Raw genomic sequence first — 18,827 nt, forward strand, 5'->3', positions numbered from 1 at the left:
CAGAGTGGCTGCCTCGGTGTCAGGAATAGGAGCCGTAATTAGAGCTCGGAACAGAATGAGCGTCAGACGAATTACCAGGCAGCAGATCATATTTGTCAGGAAGGATTGCATACATAAAAATTAAGTGACAGTACACGCCGGCATAATGAAAGAAAAATGAAAGATTTGCCTATACACAGCTCACAAGCTACAAGCAAGTGTCTCGCTCCAAGCAACGGCAGCAGCTTCGAGACAAATGGTGGGTCTGGAGAGCAGGAACACAGGCCTTGCACTTGGCAGCGGTGACAGTGGTGACAGGGCGCCTCAGGCTGAGACTGGACAGGGCAGGAAGGGAGATTGCTCATACTCAGGCCCCTTGTAGCGATGGCTGGTCTCTTTGGGACTTGGGGAGCAGAGCCTACTGGGGATAACCCCATAAGAGACAAGCAGGCAAGGGGCACTGGTACTCCCCAGGCCTAGCTTGGTCATGGCTTGCAGACTGTTCTCTATCCCTGCGCCATGCTGGTCAAGGAGCCACCGATTGGCAGAGGCAAGCTTGTGAGAGGATGGGTGGCAGGCTTTCCCGAAGACCGGAATGTTCATGCACTGTGAGAGCAAAGCTGTAACCGGAGGAGCCCAGGGTCCCCCAGGATCTGCAGCTACCTTAGCCACTCCCACCCTCTTTCTGCTGCAGCGTCCATTCATTCACTGTAGGGACAAATCATAAGGTGGGGCTTTAAAAAGACTTGAACATTTTGCTTTTCTAAGATGGTGTCACACCCAGCACTTTCATCTCATTTAGCTGAGGAAGAAACTGAGGCTGAGAGGCTACCTCGGAGGTCACTGGCCTGTGGGTGAGGAATCATCCCATATCCATGGTCTTCAAAGGGCCACCAGACCACTGTGTGTGGTAGTGGGCTTGGGTCGTAGATGCCCAGAAGACAGGTAGGGACACGTGGTGGGAAGAAGCAGCGTCTCCTTGGCAGCAGTGTGCAACCACTACGCACTGTGAGGTGGATCTGTGGTCCATGCACACAGACATCCTCAGGGATGCTCCCTCATTAGTGAGAAGTCACCATGGACCAGACATTGTCTGATCCCTACTTTCCAGTGACCAGATGGGAAAACCAGCTGCTAGGCATCACTGATGAGGAACCAAGGCAGAGAGTTTCTTGGCCTTTGGCTAGAGAGTGGCCAGAACAGGTCCTCCACCCAGCTCTGCCTGCCATCCATCCTGGAGTCCAGGCTTCAGCCCCCACCTGATGGACTATGCCATCGTGGTTTTTCATGGAGTAGGGAAGGGCAGCTTGCAGACACACACTGGCCTCTTACGTGAAATCTGCCTTTTCCATGTCTAATGTTTCGAACAAGTGAGCGTTTCAAACCTAGTCAAGTGTGTTTTGACAGGAGTGTATGTTGGGGGGGGGGTTGGTCAGCCTTCCAATTTGAGGGTTGGATATGCTCCTCTTGCTTTTGCACAGTCCTGTACCCCTGCTGTAAGGGACGGAGACCAGGCAGGGCCAGCTCTGCTGCACCTGTGAAACTAAATGGTGCAAGATGGACTGTGTCCCCTGGGGCAGGACCACTGGCAGGGAAATAACCCCTCCTGCCAGTCTCTCCAGTTTCCCCAGAATCACCAATCCCTGGGGTCTGGAGACATCTTCCAGTGGCCTGCTGCGAGTCTGGGTTTCTTTTGAAGTCTGCTTCATCTGCTACACACAAGGAATGCGTTATGTTCCGTCGTGTTTCCATGTTTGTCATTGGTAGAAAATCCAGGTAGAGTGGCTTAGTGGGGGAAGAGCTTCCTACTCTCTTCCATCTCCATAGTACCCCACCTTTAAGAGGCACAAACTATGAGGAAGCCTGGGTCAGGGGATCAGAGGGTACAGTGCCTTCATAAACCAGCCAAACTGCCCTCAGCTATTAATTGATTCCCAGTTGAAACAAGTAGGTGATGGCTCAGTGGCTTCTCTCAGACTAGCACTGGCATTGTGCTCACAGAAGCTTGAGAGAGGGACTCGTGGCCTAATTCCTATGGATCACCTCACCCTAGAGTCCCTCCCACCTGGGTCTGGAAGAGATGAAAGGAGCCCAGAACAACTGGGAAGAGCCATGGGAACCTACCCTTGCAGTGCAACCTTGCTGGGATACAACTTCTGATGTCTGTCTGCTGGGCAGCATCGTACCATCATCCTTGTATTATGGCTACCTCCAACTGTGGAGCCTGGGTGCTGAATTCCAATGATGCTTATCCCTAGGTTCCCACTGCTGACCAGGATCGGTGGAGTCTGTGCTGTGGTTTGGCTGTGACACCTTTATCGCTTAACACCTGGCCATTGGTTTGGTTTTGTGTCCTCAGGACCGGAGTGCACAGGTGTTTCTTCCTGATATCCCACTTGACCTCAAGAAGGTCACCCAGAGCTGCACATGTTGCCTGGCAGCTCTTTCACTCAGGAGCCACCAGCCCCTGATGCCGTGGCATATGCATACTAGAGAGGATGTCAAATTTTCAACCATGCCTTTGAGTGATGGCTGCTGTTGTGAAAAGCAATAGTCGTGGTTAGACATGTGGATTTATGGGACCATGACTGTCAGACCACTGTCTGTTAAATAAGTGGAGCATTAGGCTGCAAAGAAAAAGAGTAAAAAGACATGCACAGCCTGCCATATGATATACCCGTGACCCCTGGACTCCTGCTGTGGACCAGAGCTGTGTTCAGGAGCCACAGCCAGGGACTGTTAGCATATAGGGTTTTTTTTTTTTTGGGGGGGGGCCTGTTTCAGACCCAAACCATCTTGGTAGGCAGATAGAGCCTGAGGTAATTTTCCCTGTCCCTGTGTATTCGTTACTTGCTGTGGTTAAATACCATGACCAAGGCAACTTACAGAAGAAAAGCTTATTCTGGCTCGCAGTTCTAGAGGGAGAGACCACACTGGGGCAGCATGGATACTATCCTGGCTAGCTTCGTGTCAGTGTGAGACAAGCTACAGTCATCAGGGCCTCAGCTGAGAAAAGACCTCAGTAAGATCAGTTGACGTTTTATTAATTAGTGATTGGTGTGGGAGGGCCCAGCCCATTGTGGGTAGTGTCATCCTCGGGCTGGTGGCCCTGGGTTCTGTAAGATAGCAGCCTGAGTAAGCTAAGCATAGCAAGCCAGTAAGCAGCACCCCTCTATGACCTCTGCATTGACTCCTGCCTCCAGGTTTCTGCTCTGGTTTCAGTTCTTGCCCTGACCTCCTTCAGTGATGGACTATGGATGTGGAAGCATAAGCCCTTTCCTCCCCAATTTGTTTTGGTCATGGTGTTTCTTCACAGCAATAGAACAGTGACCAAGACAGCAGCAAACAGCCAGAGCAGGAAGCTGAGAGATGATACTGAACTGAAAGTGGGATGGGGTATAAACTCTGAAAGCACTCCCCCACTGACATACTTCCTTTAGCAAGGCTGTACCTCTTAAAGGTAAAGGCTGTATCATTACCTCCCCAAACAGTACAATCACCTGGGGATCAAGTGTTCAAGTACCCAAGCCTATGGGGGGACATTTCTCATTCCAGCCGTCACACCTGGCTTGCCATTTGCCTCTGAGTGGTGTCTTTGGAGACCTGAAGGATTTTATCATCACGAAGTTGATCATTTTAGTGGCTCTTCCCCTTTTCTGTAAACCTCTTGACCTGCCTCAACCTCCATTTCCCCTCATGTGTCTTGGTCAACATGGACAGTGGCTCTTTTCTGTTGAGAACTTGTCCTGGATCTTCCTAAAAGGGACAGGTCACTTGTCTTTCTGCACTGAGTAGTGACATCGAAACCTGACTATGTGGCCCCCAACCAGTTCTTAAGTCAGAGGGGTTCCTGGGGACCCACCCAAAGTCCTTGGGGTCACAGGACCATTTCCTTGCCCTGTTAACATGGGCAACCATCTCAGCTGACTAAGGTGGGGACAGGCTGTATCTCTTCTCCCTGAGCCCCTGTTCTTGCCCCACTGAGACCCAGATCCTAAGTCCACCCCTTGCTGTGTTGCAGTGGGAACACCATACTACATGTCACCTGAGAGGATCCATGAAAATGGCTACAACTTCAAGTCAGACATCTGGTCCCTAGGCTGCCTGCTGTATGAGGTAAGTCTCTGACGTGCAGCTCGGTGGCCTATGGGGTCTTCCATGGAGGCACAGGTCAAACAGGCCCATCCTGCCAGTTCATGGGAACACTAGGCTGTACAAACTCACCCTTGGGGTCCTTCATCCCTCAGCGGACATGGTCTCAGTCCAGGCAGTGGCTGCTGGAAGGATGGTTGGTAGTAAACTATTGCTGGGCTCTAAGAACGGAATGGAGCATCGTGGCATCCTTACTGCTCTTCCCTGGTTTCTTTGGTAACATCTGTATATTATTCATCTAAAAACAGGTCATTCTAAGGCACTGGGAATGGTTATGAGTCAGGTTCAGCTCATGCCCCTGTGTTACTACTCTGTACCCTATTTTTCCAGGCCCAACAATGTGCGTCTCACTGCAGAGCGTTCTTCTCCCTAGCTGTGGAATGGGGCTATCCATGGCTGTTTCCAGATATGGTAGCCAGCCTGGAGCCAGGGACAGGACTGTTGTTTTGGTATGCCCGGAATGAGATAAAATGACAAGCATAAGCCCTACTCATGTCAGATAGCCATGAAAGGGAAGGGGGCTGGGAATGGGTCTATGGGGAGCACAGGACACCAGAAGAGGGAAGCTTGAACCATCTTGTCTCCATGTTGGTGGCTGCACGTCCCACCTGGGACCCACTGCTGAGCATTCCCAAAAACCTCCACTGAGCTCTAGACACCTGGCCACAACCTCATCTGTCTTTTGCTTGCTGGTGCTGATGTGGGGTATGGGTCTGACTTGGACTGGTCAACCTGAAGAGCCCCATTATTAAACTGATATTGTTGGGGGCTGAAGCACTCAGGAAAGTGCTCCAGGCTCTACCCAGGGAGACTGATTCCTTGGCTTCTGGGTACTGTCCCATGACCCCACAGCGTAAGCTGCAGGCACACACTGACCCACTGATCCCTGCGAGGCGCTTTGGCAGATGGGATCGCAGACTCCTGGCTTCCAGATGGATTTCTGAGGTTGAAACTTCACATCTCTTTACAAGGTGTAGTCTGTCTTTTTGAGCCAGGAGCTTGAGATTCCTTAGGGCAGACAGTATTTTTTTCCATTCTGCAGGGGAGTGGGTAGAAGGTGGAGGGGCAGAACCAGGGCCTGGCACGAGAGGAGTGCTGCCACTGAGCTGCACCCCAGTTGAAGATGGTGCATTTTAAATGCTTGGCTAAAAGGGTTGCCCTTGTGGACTGGTTGTGTGGGCCACTTCCTGGGGCTAGGCAGCCCAGGGTCATCAGGAAGGGCTATTGGCAGTCAGGCCAGAACAGTCAACAGTGGGGCAGGTTGAGACTTTTTTGAGACTTGGGGTTTCAGTTTCAGGAACAGACTTAATGAGCACTTGACTTGGGCCTGGGGTCAGGGGGATTCAGAGATTCCTCTAAGAGCATCACCATATTTGTCAGGTGCTGGGGTGACGGGGCAGCTGTTCAGGAACTTCCAAATACTCTTAATATGTCAGGTCAGCAAGACTGAGTGATTATGACTTGATGTTTGTGAGCATGACCACAGAACTCCTAGCTATTTGGCCTCCTAGGGCAGGGATGCAGTGTCTGGCAGGAGTCCAGACTGGGCAGAAGGCCTCAAGGTCCTAGTCTCAGCACCAGCCTTCCCCACTGGACAGGGGCAAGTCAGCCCTTACCCCACGGGCTCCAGCTGTGTGTGGGATGGAGTCTGCCTGTCCCATAGAGAGCACACGAGGCTCTGTAATTGAGGCACCCAGCTCCAGACACTCCAGCCTCTCTGTGAACCCACCGACCAGCTGAGCTGAGCAGCTGGCATTTACTGCCAGTCTTTAGAAGCCCAACAGCTTGACACATTTCCCTTTTTGCTTTGGCCAACAGGAGGTCTCAGCACAGCTCAGCTTGGGCCCTCATGGAGGGAGTCCCCTTTGACCTAGCCTCATGTATACTGTCCCCAGTCCAGATGGCTTATCGTTTTCTTTTTCCATCCCGTGTTATGTATTTTCAGAAGCTGCTTCCTGTCCCCTTAGAGGCACCAGTGTCTCTAAACACAAACAAATACAGGCCAGCCTGGCTGAGAGGAGAGCCGTGTGCATCCCCCAGGGCCGGTGGAAGATGACAGCTGGCTCCCTGTGCTGCTGCCAGCCCTGGGCCCTGCCTGAGCCTTTGTTAGAGCTCCTCAGAGGCACATGCAGCCCAGGCTTGGTCTACACCACACCCACAGTCATGGCCTTGATGGGTCCCAGCCAAGCAGGCTGTTCTAAGTCTTGGTACCTACCACATACCTAAGGATGTAGCTTCCAGCGTGGTGGCAGAGCTCGGCTCAGTCAGTGATTTAGTTGTTGGCAGTGTGTTGCTGTGTGTCTTGTAGCCATGCAGGAGCAAAAGGCAGTGGGAAGCCAAATAAATCAATCATTTCCTCTAGGAATATTTGCCCAAGGACAGGATAAAAGACGGCCATGGCTACTCATGGGCTGCCCTCAGAGGTGACACTGGGCTCTGTTGAAGCTGGTATCCCTCTGCACCCCTGCAGTGCATCAGGGGAGAAGTGTGTGTATTTTCCTAGCAGGCAAGGAGGGGCCTCATCTGGCCCAGCACCGGGTAATTGGCAAGAGACGTCCTGCAGTCATGGCTGCCACCTCCCAGAGACCACCTGTGGTGTCTTCCCATGGTATCAGCTTAAAGAGCTGGGCCAAATCTCCCCCCACCACACACGCACACTTTCTGCCTAAGATCACTGAGGATTCATGTGGCCCCCGTGGAACATATGCTGCGTCACCATGACCTGGGGCTCAAAGTGTACAAAGCCACAAACAACCCTTGACATCCTTTCTTGAACTCACCACTGGCTGAAGGGTAGAAGTCCCTGTGCCCCTTTTCTCTGGAGGAAGTGGAGTGACAGTGAAGCTGAAGACTCACTTGGTACCAGCCCCTTGCAGCGGGGGACGGACCCAGCACATCAGTAAGCTGGGGACAGCTGCTTTGGAATTCTGGCTTGAACAGTGGAATGGCCTGGAAAGCCCCTCCCTCAGAGAACTGGGCCACACAGGACAAAAGACGGCCATGGATACTCATGGGCTGCCCTCAGAGGTGACATTGGGCTCTGTTGAAACTGGTGCTCTCCTCCAGATCACCCTTCACTCCCAGGCTGTGCTTACGAGAAGCTAGTTGACAGACAAGAGTTTTCCGGGGCCCTTTTTCTAAGCCTCCTCCCTCCACAGCCCAGGTTCTTTGAGACACAGACACATACCCCTTAGACGTCTGAATCACACTGAAGAGACCCATGACTCTGGTAGTCTGGAGGTATCAAGTATTAGGCCCCCAACAGCAAGTCCCTTGCTCCAACCCGCCAGGGGCTGGCCGGCCACTGGCCTGAGTGGATCTTGCCATCCTGGGTAATTGTTATAATCCCATGTCGCCAGGAGGCCCCCAAGTTACTTCACCGTCCGCTGTCCTTATTGGGGTGGCAGGCCCACGGCCAGCAGCTAGACGGTGAGTAGTTCGGACATGGCTTCCGACAGAACCTGCAGCTTGGGATAAAGAAGCCTTGTACCAGGGAACGTGCTCTGCTGGTGCTGTGCAGGGAGACTCTCTGGGGTGATGAGGGAATTGCCCCAGTTTTCTGGGCCATTTGGAATTAGTTGCAAAATCCAGTCAGATTGGCCTGCTGAAGGACACATCAGGAGGCCGGCATTATCAGACTGATACTCAACACCCACACCCTCCAGAACACTCATCTGGATCCTCCAGCTGTGACTGAGGGCCACTTCGGAGCCTCAGCTGCTCCCTACTATGGTAGCAAATGTCCTTTTGAAGTTGCCCAGTAATCGCTGGCACCAAGGCTCTTGTTTCTTGTTTTCATTTTTGAAGACATGTTATGCTACTCTGCAGGTTCCATGACAAAACCAGCTCTTGGGTGTGGATGGGACCTCCATATACTTCCCGTTCCGTGCCTGGCAGTTATTACCTTATTGTGAAGTCACGTTCTTGGGCCAGTTGTCCCTGCCACCACTGAGGGATCCAAGGTCAACAGTCCTGATTACCTACCTGCATGTTTGGCCTAGCCCAGGGTAAATTCCTGCACCTGGGTCTGAGGAAACCCTAAAGAGGCCATCTCTAGACCTACTGCCCCACCCAACCCTTTCTGAAGATGGCAGGGTGTTCTTGGAACCAGGCTGACCCCAGGGGTGAACAGAGGGTAGGGATGAACCAGGAAGCTAAAGATGTCAGTCACACAGCTTCCTTAAGTTCCTTTCTGCCCTAAGCTAGGACTCTGGCCCACTCCCTAGACCTGAAGCCCAGAGCCAAGGGGACCTCAGCCAGTGAGCCAGAGCAAAGGCCTCAGCAGCATGGCGCCTCCGTAGGGAGAGTCAAACAGATTGGGCCCAAACAGGAGGACATGCTTACCCAATGGGCCTTCACCAGCAGGCAGTTTGTCATTTGGTGGGATGGATCAGTGTGCAGGAATAAGAGCAAACAGGTGGATCCTATTACAGGTCTATCAGCAGATGGGTCCCTCTGGTGCCACGCTAGGCTATCTCCATGCTCCTGCAGACCCTCTCTAAGGCTTTCCCCAAGTGCCTTGAACACTGGGTGGGGTTGGGAATCTAGGTTCTGGAGGAAGAGGGAAACTGGTAAGTTTCTCCCTGGGTCCCAACAGCCCTGTTACTCACCAGTGCCCATCAGCCTGCCTCTCTTCAAGGTACCCAGGATGGTGTCTGAACCCTGCCGCAACCTGTAGGTTGGGGTTTCCAGTATAACAGGGCCAGACAGCCAATTGCAGGGCTCAGCATCTCGCCACCCCGGAGCTTCCTGAGATAGCAGACAGCCTGCAGACCATCAGTGAAGGAAACAGTTACACCTCCCCAGCTCCACAACTGTCCCACGAGCATCAGCCCATCATGCTTAACCGTTCACTGAAGTATCATTCAGGCAGACATGCTCTAAGAATGAGGATGCCACCACTCTTTAGATAAGTCGGTCAGAGCCAGGTATGGTAGCACTTACCTGCAGTCCAAGCACTCAGGAGTTTGAGGCAGGAGGATTACTAGGAATTCAGGCCAGCTTGAGCTACATAATGAATTCTAGGGCAGGCTGTAAGACCCTGAAAGAAACAAAGATGGGCTAGAGGGGTTCAGCTGGAAAGTGCTTGCCCTGCATAAGGACTTGAGTGAAAATCCCCAGAACTCTGAAAAAGTTGTGTGGCACGCATTTGTACTGGGGGAGGTGGAGACAGGCTGATCCCTGAGGTTCACTGGCCAGTAAGTGTAGCTCACCCACTTGATGAGTTTCATGTCAATGAGGGAACTTATCTCAAAAAGGCAGACAAGTACTCCTGAGGAATAACGCCGGAGTCTGGCTGTCCCTGGAACCACACACATATGCACATATACAAAAGGGTGTGGGGGGGGGAGACAGCAGTTAGAGAATCCGATGGACCCAGGCAGAGTCCGGTGGGCAGTCTCCTTGTCAGCCAGTCCTTGGGAGAAGGAGGCCTAAGTGAGCTGGGGCCTCAGGATTCAACAGTCCTTCCTTATCAAAACCCCAACCTCTGTGCACCCCAGGGAGAAGCCCACAGAACACTCAATGCAGTGACGACGAACCTGGCTTGGGAAGCTCCTCTGGCCTGGGAAATCCTTTTAGACTTTGAGGCTGACGCTTGACCCTTTCTACCTTTTCCTTGCAGATGGCAGCTCTCCAGAGCCCCTTCTATGGGGATAAGATGAACCTCTTCTCCCTTTGCCAGAAGATCGAGCAGTGTGACTACCCGCCCCTCCCAGGGGAGCACTACTCCGAGAAGGTGAGCCACCTGGGGCCAGTCCTTACCTTCTTGCAGAAGGGGTGGTTCTGAAGGCCTGAGGCTTGTAGGGTGCAGCAGGCACCAGGACTAAATGCCAGGCTAGTGGTACTGAGTTCCAGGGAGGCGAGAGGTGGGCACCCCGAGCTAACTGGTTGGTTTCCTGCTCCATGTAAACAGGCCTGTAACCCTGGAATTCCGACTTTCATGTTTTATGCTGGGTGCTAGGGCTCTGGATAGTTACTGGCTGTGTGCAGCTCATCCTCAGAGCCATCATTTTTGTAAATGGGTTAAACTATATCTCCCTCATGAATAAACTATGAGGGGCAACTAGTACTGGCAGACAGGGCTATATTCTTTCTTTACTGCCTTCAAGTCTCAGTTTTCTCATCTATAACACGAGGACAAAAACTAGACTCTCCTGCCCAGGATTAATTATTAAGGATTAATGCATGTGACATGCAGAGTAGAGCCAGGCCAGCATCTACCACCACTATCAAAAGTAGCAACTGGTAAGTAACACAACTCCATGTAAATATTTGCCAAACATCATCTGTGATGTCTATTGAAGGTGAGTGCCTAAGGTCTTCCCAGGTCCTCTCTGCCGGACTCCAGGCCACTCTTTCATGGTAACAGCTCACATTTATGGAACCTTGCCTCATTATGGTTCCACTAAGGTCCAGCGTCATGACCTCTTGAGGATCAAATTATGGGAGAAGGATATCAGATATCCTGTATATCAGACAGTTACACTACAATTCATAAAAGTAGCAAAGTTATAGATATGAACAACGAAATAATTTTATGGTTGGGAGTCACAATATGAGGAACCGTATTAAGGGTTACTGCATTAGGAAGGTTGAGAACCACTGCACCAAGGAAAGCTCATCGTCCAGATGAGTTGCGGGCTTTACAGGGAGCATTTTGTGTATGGGAGCAAGGCCTAGGCAGAAGCATGCAGGCTCCAAGCCAGCCTCCAGGCCCACTGGCCTCACCTGTGCAGAGTGCCACCCCTGGGGTGGGGAGGTCAGGGCATTTGGAGAATTGTGCAGCGCCCTTCTCTCCCAGCATCTGTTCCAGTGGCGTGCATTCTCACTAGCCATTTGGGGAAAGTATCTGTGGTCTGGAGAATGAGCTGGCAGGACAGGAAGAACGTGTTACATTCTTCACAAAGCTTGCTGCTCATTGCCTTGCTCCTTTCCTTATTTAAACTAAAACTTATGCACTACTAGATGACATGTGACTTGGCTCTAATCAGTTGTGCTCCTGTGCTCGTCTGCCAAGGGGCACCCCCCCCCCACTTCAGTTGCACCTCAGACATGAAGGCCCCCGAGATCTTAGCTTTATCTCCTAGGGCAGCCATTCTCCCTCACTAGGCACACCCCTGGCAGGCAGCAGCTCCTGATCCTGCACAGGGTCTGTCCCTAACACATCCCACTTTTAAAGCTATTATCATAATGTGTGGTGGGTTTTTTCTGTTTATCTTTTTGACTGGTAACTGGGTGGTCTCATTTCTAAGTGATTAGAGGACAGACGTCATCTTGACCTGGTTTTCTTTTCACCTGATGGGTCAGCCATGATTCCCTTCAAAATCACCGTCTGTAGGTGATCTTGGACTCCAGATGTGCTGCACACAACACCTTCATCAGCTCATGGATTCTCAGTGTTTAAAAAGCTGTGGGATCACAAAATAGGCCAGTTAAGCCAGCTCAGCGTGGCAGCACTTCCAGGAATGGCCCCTTGCCTGAGGTGGATGCTGCAGACCCAGGGCCCTGGAACATCCCTGGGCACCCCCCTCAGACTGTCATCTGAGTGAGTCCCTAGAGCTCACTGGCCCAGGACCCCCTCTCCTCTTGTTGGTGACCGCTAGTGCCCAGCAGGTGGAGAATGTTGCAGCCTGCCCAGTGTTGCACCTTTAAGATCAGGCTTTTGAAGGCCATTATTTTAATTGCCATTAAAATAACTAGCACTCTGGCTATCAGAACATGAGGGATCAGAGGCTTAAGGCACCCCTCCCCCACCCTGGCGGGCAAAGCCCTCAGTGTCTGGATAATTAAAAGCGTGTCTTTCATGAGCACAATGAAGAGGCCAGGGGGTGTGCAGACTGCAGCCTTGCTGCATGTTAATGCATTTATTATGATCAATAAGCCCTTTCCTTGAGTTTTCTCTGGTTTGGGCTTTTGTGTGACTGACAGCAGACACACATGTGCACAGGGTGCTCTTACAAATCTGCACAACGGTGTGCACAGTTGAAAACTGAAGATTATTTGAGGGTAAAATTCTCAGGGTCTTAAAGCATCACCTTTGGAAGCATACAGGCCTGCGCATGCATGGGGGCTGTGTGGCCATATGTACCTTCCACTGCAAAGCACTCTTTACTTCAAAGGGGACAACAAAACCATCTGAGGCACTGTGTGACAGAACATGTGGGTGTAGGTAAAAGTACTTGAGCACTTCAAGGCTAACAGAACTGTCTTGCCTTGCAGCTGCGGGAACTGGTCAGTATGTGTATCTACCCTGACCCTGACCACCGACCTGACATTGGATATGTGCACCAGGTGGCTAGGCAGATGCATGTCTGGACCTCCAGCACCTGAATGCAACACCTCATCAAAGCCAAACGTCACTTGTCTTACTTGAGTCCTCTCCCCCAAGTGGTACCCGGAAGCCTCCACAGCCAAGACCAGAGGGCTCAGCTGGCTCCCAAAGGTGGCTGCTTGGCCACTGAGCTGAAAACAGCCATGTTAAGGTCAAACTCCAAAGTCCTTTCTTTGAACTGTTGCAGACAATCTAAGCTGGTCTATTAGTGGGGGAAGAGGCTTGGCAGTCACTGAAGCCCCTTGTTCCAACTGAAATGTGAACCTCTGCCTGGCTGCTTCAGACCTGTCCGGGCCCACAATGTCAGGAGACTTGAAAGGAGCTGGGTGACTGGTGTGGGTGAGCCTTTGCAAATGGTTAGCACCAGTTGGCTTAGTTCTTAGTACCTTCCCATACAATCAGTCTGAGTGCTTCATTTACTCTTGTAAAGGGATACAATGAAAATAATGGTTTAGAGTAGAGATTTCACTAATATTTTCTCTGCATTTTCTAACTTGTTAAGTGACAGTGAGGAGCGCGCAGCATCAGGTATTGCGAGGCAAGTGGCATCTGGGACATAGGGTCCTCCACTACCTTCTGAGCCCTGCCAGATACCATCCCCTGCTGGAATGCTATGGCTCACTTTAGGATCAGTGTGGAGCATTTCCATGGGGGAAGACAGCAAGAAAACTCCAAAAGCTTTGATCTCAAAGCTTTAAAAACTTTTTAAAATTTTATTCTTTAAAAATTTTGGTTCTCTATCTTCCTAGTAACTTGGGCCTTTCTGAGCCTTCGTTTCCTCATCTGCAAATGGGACTAATAAGGTATCTATCTTCCAGGTGGCTGACAGGATTTAAAACAAAAAATGTTACTTAGGTATGGCAGCCTAAGCTTGTTATCCCAGCACTTGGGAGGTAGAGGCGGGCGAATCAAGAATCCAGAGTTGCCCTCAGCAACACAGGAAGTTTGAGACGGGACTGGACTACATAAGACCCTATCTAAAAAATAACAACAACAAACAAATACGATGCAAATTAGCTAGCAGGTGATCCAAAAATACAACCTGTCACCCCTTCAGAATACTCAAGCCATGGACCATTGGAATTAAAATTACAGCTGTATTATGTGCAGGAAATCCATAAATATGTTCATTTACTTTTTGTTCCCAATAGGATTAACTGTGAAGACTAACTTATAAATGTGAATTTAAGGAAACTTAAGTGCTGGCGGGAACAGTCTGAATTTGTTCTTCTATGCCAGTGGTTCTCAATTGTGGGCCCAGACCCCTTCAACAAACCTGTCTCCCAAAATATATCCATTATGATAAAATTACAGTTATAAAGTATCAATGAAAATAATTTCATGATTGGGGGTCAAGTAAGGTCTCTGGATGGCTACCAACCTCTTCGAAGGGCCTGCACTCCAAGTACGGCCTCTGCTCAGATCAAGCTCTCCATATTCTAGACAAAATGGGAAGAGGCGTGACTGCTGAGCAGCTCGGGGGTGGCACTAACACCATTTCAATGTTGTCTTCAACTGCAGACCAAACCCAGTACACAGCGGCAACACTTCTTGAGGGGCCTTTAGAAACACTTGTTGGGCCCAGACAGTTTAAGTAACATCAGAATATTTCTAAGTTCTCCAAATAATTCTGACAGTCATCAGCCAAGCTGCTCCTCTCGATAAATCCATTGTACTCTCGCAAGCAGTTTCCACAAGAGAAGCTGGCCTTCAGTGTCCCATCCCAGCTCACTCTGGGGGAGGATCAAAGTCGCTGTCTCCTTCCTAGCACTAACTCCTGGAAGTTTTCTTGGTCTTTTGTAAGTACTAGCTCTGTTCTATCTGACTTTGGCACAATTAGCCTCTACAAACCAAAGAACTTAATTTCAACACTCCACCCACTGTCCATACCAAGAGAAACATCTGCCCAGTAATACAGCCCTTGGGATGTGCAGTTTCCACCAGTCACCACTCAGAGAAGCACTGCAAAGCAGCAAAGCAGCAAAGCCCCGTGCTCTCCTTCGGTTGCCATGAGAATGGCTAGAGTGCAGCTCACCAGTTTCACACAGCCAAGTTTCCACCTGCCTTTTTCTAGACCTGAGCATGTACAGTCTAAGAATTCAAACTGAAGATGTCTGTCTTATGGGGAAGTGGGGTGTGTGTGTGTGTGTTACTGGGGTAAACTTGGGGCCTTGTACATGCGGGGCAAGCAATCGACTAGGCCAAATCACAGCCTAAGACTCCCTTGCCACTGCTTTCCACTTGAGGTGCAGGCTGTTCTATATTGAGTGACCCTGTTAGGGCAAATGCTTGAAGCTACCCCCCCCTTCCCCCAAGTGATAAAGTAAGCAAGCATAGGACTGGGCCATACACTTACAGAACCCAAGGGACCGAATCTGGTTTCTGACCACAAAGAACTCTTCTGTTTCAGAGGGCCACCCCTCACACATCCACAAAAAGGGGCCACACCTGTAACACTCGCTTGGAACACAGACTGGTGCTGGAAAGATCCAGAACAAGGAAGGAAAGTCATGTCAATAGGAGCCCAAACCCACAGTCCCCACATGACAGCCACTCACTATGGTTTTCATCTATTTTTTAATTGAGCCTCACTCGGCAAGCAGTAGCCGAATGCGTGTTTTCTGATGGGGGGGAGGTGATGTGTACCCCCAGTGATCCAGAGAGAGAACCAAGCACCCCAGCACCATTCACGAAGTGTCCATTGTCTGGACAGTCTCCTCGAGCACCTCGATCTCCAGAGTGTTGACTTTCTCGGTGAGGACAGCGGTAGTTCCTTTCTCGCACCTGTACCGGCCAAACCTAGTGAGAGAAACAGAAGCAGTTAGTTAGACCTCTGCTCAAGTGCCCCAGCAAAGTCAAGAAAGAGATCTTCTGCCCAGACAACAGCAGGCTTGACTGGAGGCCTTGCTCTGGGGACTCTACTTCTGTGACTTCAGGGAGTTAACTTCCTTTCCTTTCCAAATGCTACAAAATAGGGATACTTGGAGGGAGAGGGGCTGTCAAAAGGACTGAAAGAGATAATAGAAAAAGTACTGGTTTTCAAATTCCCTTCCATACCTCATCATCCTCAGTACATACTACTTAATCATGTGATTTTGGGGCTGCCACTTAAAAAAAAAATCACTCCCTCCAGTGCAGCAAATGTGACACAATATGGCCTTCTGCCTCACACCTCTAGAAGCACCAGCAATACAAAGTCCACAGCCAAGCTGCAGGCTCAGCACTTCCAACAGCATTCAAGGACAACTGTCCCTTCTGGTCACAGTGGATTACCACCAGGACACACCCACCTGAGCTGCCTCCTTGGGGCAGAACTCTGAGCACAAAGTGCTCACCCTGATCCACATGTCCTCTCCTAACTCTTCAGAGTCCTGACTGCCAAAATGCAGCAGCAGTCAATTGCTCCTCTGCTGTGTTTCTCACTAGAGTGGCAGTTCCATCAAGCTACTATCCGACCAATGGAAGCTACAAAATTTGTTCAAACAGGCACTTGGGCTCCAACAGGGAGCAGAGAAGATACCTGACAGTTCCGGTAGGCTTTAGGAGAAGGTATCCTTTTTCAAAACACATTTGTCCTTGTTCCCTTGAGGTTTAATGATGTCTCCTGGTCCCCACCAGGCTGGGCCACTAGCAGTTAAGTGTTGCCTTGAAACCAAAGTCCAAATGGCCCTTTGACCTTTATCCCATCTTTAGGGTAAGTGGAGACAAGAGCCTCTGTTCCTTTTGGGTATGGCTGTTGGCCTTAACAGCATGCAAGGAAGCAGGCAGGTACATGGTGGTGATGGGCATGGAACAACCTTTGCCCTCACTTGTCCATTGTGGGTTCCCTCATCCAGGCAGCATTCTCAGAGCCACCAGTCTAAAGGACAGTGGGGTTCTAGAGTGTGTGAATACTAGTACTACCCCAAGGCAGATCACTGCATACCTACCTGTGCTTAGCCCCTCCCCCTTGTCACCTTACCACCTTATTAGGTGCATCCCCACTCCAAAGGCTAGGACAGAACCCAGAGTCTCTCACATTTTAGTTCTGCCACAGAACCACATCCCTGGCTCCACAATGCTACCTTTACCACAAAGGTTCCTTTTATAACCTAGTTTCAAGGGTGGCTTTTCAAATTCTCTGCCTGAGAGACTGACTGTTCAGTCCACATGGAACAGAATCACTCACTCCCCGCTTTTCTTTCCAAAGGATTGGCATCCTTCAGTGGAAGTGCTCTCCAAAACCAGCCCTTATCTTAAAGGCAGCTTTCCTTTTAACTGAAGACCTGAGGAATTGGGACACTAGCCTAGCTCCACCATTTCAAATACAGAACTGATACCCAGAGCCACCATGCCAACCAGTGGCCATTCCTATCAACCACCCCACAGCTGTCTTACACTAAGCTTCCACCAAATGCTGACAGCAGCCTACAGTGAAGCGCTGTTGGCACTGAAGACCCATCCTTTCCTTGTGACTCTAGAGCTAGGGACCCTCACTGGGTGTAGAAGCAGGCCTTCCACAGAGGTCCTGTGCTACTAACTAGAGCCCAGAACGCTCAAGCAGCTGACCAACCAACAAGAACTGTCCATCAATGAGCGACAGGTGCATGCAGACAGCAGTTATCGGGTCTTTTGGACCTAGAACATCACCTCACAGTTCAGATCCTGGCTTGCACCACTAAGGTGAGGCATCCATGGAATGTAAGCCTGAACCTGTGTTCTGTGGCACCACTCTGCAGCACAAACAACACCAGGAGCCACCAAAGCCATAATTCAGAGGCTCCTAGCCACAGGATTAGAACCTTTAGGATGTCTTGGGCCAGCCCGAAGAAAAAAAGTTGTGGGCTGGCTTCCGTGAAACCTAAACAACTCACAAGATTCTATGCAGGACTTAAGATGCTGAAGAAAAAACTGGGGGACGGGACCGGATGACAATACCTCTATGACCCAACTCTCAGCCTGAAGCTCTCTCCTGGACCTATTCCACCTCTCCTGCCAGCACATGATAGATTAAGACACTTCTCTGTGCCTGACCACAGCCATGATTATAATGTAGCCCTGACTCAAAGGCCACTGTATAAGCTGCTTTGGAACACTGGCTTTTCTCAGTGTGGGAAAGAATCCAGAATGCCTAATCCACATGGCATGGAGATACTGAAGGTGATAGAGCACAGGAAAATGTCATCCCCTTCACTTACCTGGTCCCTTTCTTGTTGGGCACCGAGTATGGACGAAGAAAGTCCAACTTGTTCTTGCTGATGACACACAGATCAATGTTGCTTCCAGACCCTAAGTCATTAAAGATGCCAGCTGAGATAGCCTCACTCACTAGCTTCTTGGCTTCTTCCTCCTGAAAAAGCAAAAGGCAGCCATGATTAATTGTATCCATGGAGAATGACAGCCTGCTCAGCAGAGAGAATGCATCTCAGATGTATTCGATCATGAATGGTCAAAACCTCCCTGGAGTGGCAATGGTTGTACTCGCCTTTAATCCCAGCAGTCATGATACAGAGGCAGGTGGAGCTCTGTGAGTTCAAGGCCATCCTGGCCTACAGAGTAAGTTCTAAGACAGCCAGAGCTACACAGAGAAACCCTGTCTCAAAAAAACAAAACAACAACAACAACAAAAACTCTCTAGAACTCACACACACACCCTTTTTAAGAGGGGAAAGACAGCAAAGAATTCCAATGGCTTGCCTAAAGCTCTTCAGGTGGTTAAGTAGGGGCCTAAGCTTTTCAAACCCTTCATGCCCATGCCCCTTCTACAGCACAATGTTTTCCATCATATGCTGTCAGCATCTATCATTTAAAGCAAGACTCAGTAAGTTATTCTCATAAGGGCTGGACAGTACACATTTTAAGAAGTTTCTAGGTACAGTTTTGTCTGTTACAACTACTCAACACCACCACTTAGCATAAAACAGCCACAGACAATGCATAAACAGGGTGATTATGTGACCTAATAAAACTTTATTAACAAAACAGGTGTTAGGCTGGATTTGTCTCATGGACTTAGTTTGCTAAATGATCAAAGTGTCTTAACACTGACTCTAGGACAGAATACTCCCATCCAGGAGTATTATAGGGAAAGACAAAGCTGCACCTTATAAAATAAAGGAGAGAGGTAACAGGTTCAGAAAAAGGAAAAACAAACAAACACAAACAAACACACACAAACTTCCTGGTTACATAATGGAGAAAATCAGCACTGTGGGGTTGAGATAAGCTGATACCAAAGCACAATCAATAGTTCTGGGAAAATGCTTGCAGAGCCAATCATGAAACCATTTGCCCCCACATAAATTGTTTCTACCCATCTATGAGCCTACTTGCTGTTTCCCAGAAAAGTTCCTCATAATTTTCTTAGTCAAGAGAGCCATCATAC

At 50.0% G+C, this 18,827-nt stretch overlaps 2 protein-coding genes across 3 annotated transcripts in view; one reads left to right on the top strand and one right to left on the bottom strand.

Annotated features, from left to right (window-relative positions):
• Nek6 (NIMA related kinase 6) overlaps positions 1–13,800 on the top strand; it is a 68,555-nt gene extending 54,755 nt beyond the window's left edge. For both annotated transcript variants that reach the window (XM_021633354.2, XM_021633353.2), the window contains 3 exons: positions 4,001–4,095; positions 9,755–9,868; positions 12,352–13,800. In XM_021633354.2, the coding sequence (XP_021489029.1) occupies positions 4,001–4,095; positions 9,755–9,868; positions 12,352–12,462 (320 nt within the window). In that variant the 3' untranslated portion in view covers positions 12,463–13,800. The remainder of the gene's footprint in view (positions 1–4,000; positions 4,096–9,754; positions 9,869–12,351) is intronic.
• A 1,223-nt stretch (positions 13,801–15,023) lies between these two features.
• Psmb7 (proteasome 20S subunit beta 7) overlaps positions 15,024–18,827 on the bottom strand; it is a 55,832-nt gene continuing 52,028 nt past the window's right edge. The window contains exons 7-8 of the mRNA XM_021633355.2: positions 17,641–17,792; positions 15,024–15,262 (exon numbers count right to left, since the gene is read on the bottom strand). Of these exons, the coding sequence (XP_021489030.1) occupies positions 15,151–15,262; positions 17,641–17,792 (264 nt within the window). The 3' untranslated portion in view covers positions 15,024–15,150. The remainder of the gene's footprint in view (positions 15,263–17,640; positions 17,793–18,827) is intronic.

Source organism: Meriones unguiculatus, chromosome 8 (genome assembly GCF_030254825.1).
Source record: "Meriones unguiculatus strain TT.TT164.6M chromosome 8, Bangor_MerUng_6.1, whole genome shotgun sequence".
In the NCBI taxonomy this organism is placed as follows: domain Eukaryota; kingdom Metazoa; phylum Chordata; class Mammalia; order Rodentia; family Muridae; genus Meriones; species Meriones unguiculatus.